This window comes from Triticum aestivum, chromosome 2D (assembly GCF_018294505.1).
Source record: "Triticum aestivum cultivar Chinese Spring chromosome 2D, IWGSC CS RefSeq v2.1, whole genome shotgun sequence".
Classification (NCBI taxonomy): Eukaryota; Viridiplantae; Streptophyta; class Magnoliopsida; order Poales; family Poaceae; genus Triticum; species Triticum aestivum.
The window spans coordinates 32292904-32294044 of record NC_057799.1 but is presented as its reverse complement, the minus strand read 5'-3'; the positions used below and the strand labels follow the sequence as shown (position 1 = coordinate 32294044).

Sequence of the window (1141 nt, the reverse complement as noted above, 5' to 3'; positions counted from 1 at the left end):
CACAATCGATCGTTCTCTATCATTGTTTTCATTTGAAATACACAATTTTGTTTCATTGTGTTATGCGATGTCCTCGATTAGTTAAACTATGAGTTTAGTAATATATTAAGATTTTGTTAGTTGATTATTTTCAAGAAAAACAATATGCTTGAAGTACTAATTCGGCATGCGTGGATCAAGAATAAAATATATTCATGTGTTTGCAATTTGTTTAGGTGATCATGGAGCTCAAGGCCAAAGGATTCACCTCTATCAAGGCACTACTTGTAGAGGACATTGAAGTTTGTAGGTTGGTCCTCTCAACGTTTCTGCTCAGACTTCACTGTGAGGTTACTCTAGCCATGAATGGGAAGGAAGCTGTTGATTTGTTCCTTGAGGGGAAAAAGTTTGACATTGTTTTGTTCGATAAGGATATGCCCGTCATGACTGGTCCAGAGGTAATTAATTCTATATCGTCAAGTATTTGGCATGTATTTATATAAATATAATCCATTTATTTACAAAAAAGACAATATAATTTTTATATTGCTCGACAAGCAATTGTGAAGATCCGTGCTATGGGGGAAACTGATGTGAAGATTGTTGGGGTTTCTGCCGATAATCATGCCATGGAGGCGTTCATGAGTGCTGGTGCTGATTTATTTGTGCCCAAACCAATAAGTATGGAGGCCCTCGGTCCTATCATTCAAGATGTCATCAACAAGAAGATGAATGACATGGTCTAGCACAATTCATCTTGCTTAAGTGATGGAGGAAATAATAATGTATAACTTTTTGATCTATGTTTGCTTCAATCTCCATTATTGTGTTGCTTGTTCAATTGTATCATTTGATTTGAGAAGTTCATGTTAATGGAAAGACATCATTGTCCATAATAATAAGGTACTTATGATATATTGGATCGATATGATCTACAAGTCTTTCTGTTTTTGGCCAAGGCTTCTCACTAACTCAAGATTCATGTTGTGATTTACCCTTTTGAAAGGAAAGTTATTCAGCTATCAATATTTTGTAACTGTTATATGGTCCGGATTAGCAGTTAATGGCCAGTGTGGTGTATCCATTAATGTCCACTATTATGAATCCATCACTGATCCTTTATATAAAACTATTGGTATACTCCCCCATAACTCTGCCATGT

General features: G+C 35.5%; 1 protein-coding gene across 1 annotated transcript; it reads left to right on the top strand.

Annotated features, from left to right (window-relative positions):
* Positions 1-221: 221 nt before the first annotated feature.
* Positions 222-725, top strand: LOC123048510 (two-component response regulator ORR42-like). The gene is made up of 2 exons (XM_044471597.1): positions 222-435; positions 535-725. The coding sequence occupies exons 1-2, from the start codon at positions 222-224 to the stop codon at positions 723-725; spliced, it is 405 nt and encodes a 134-aa protein (XP_044327532.1).
* The last annotated feature ends 416 nt before the right edge of the window (positions 726-1141 follow it).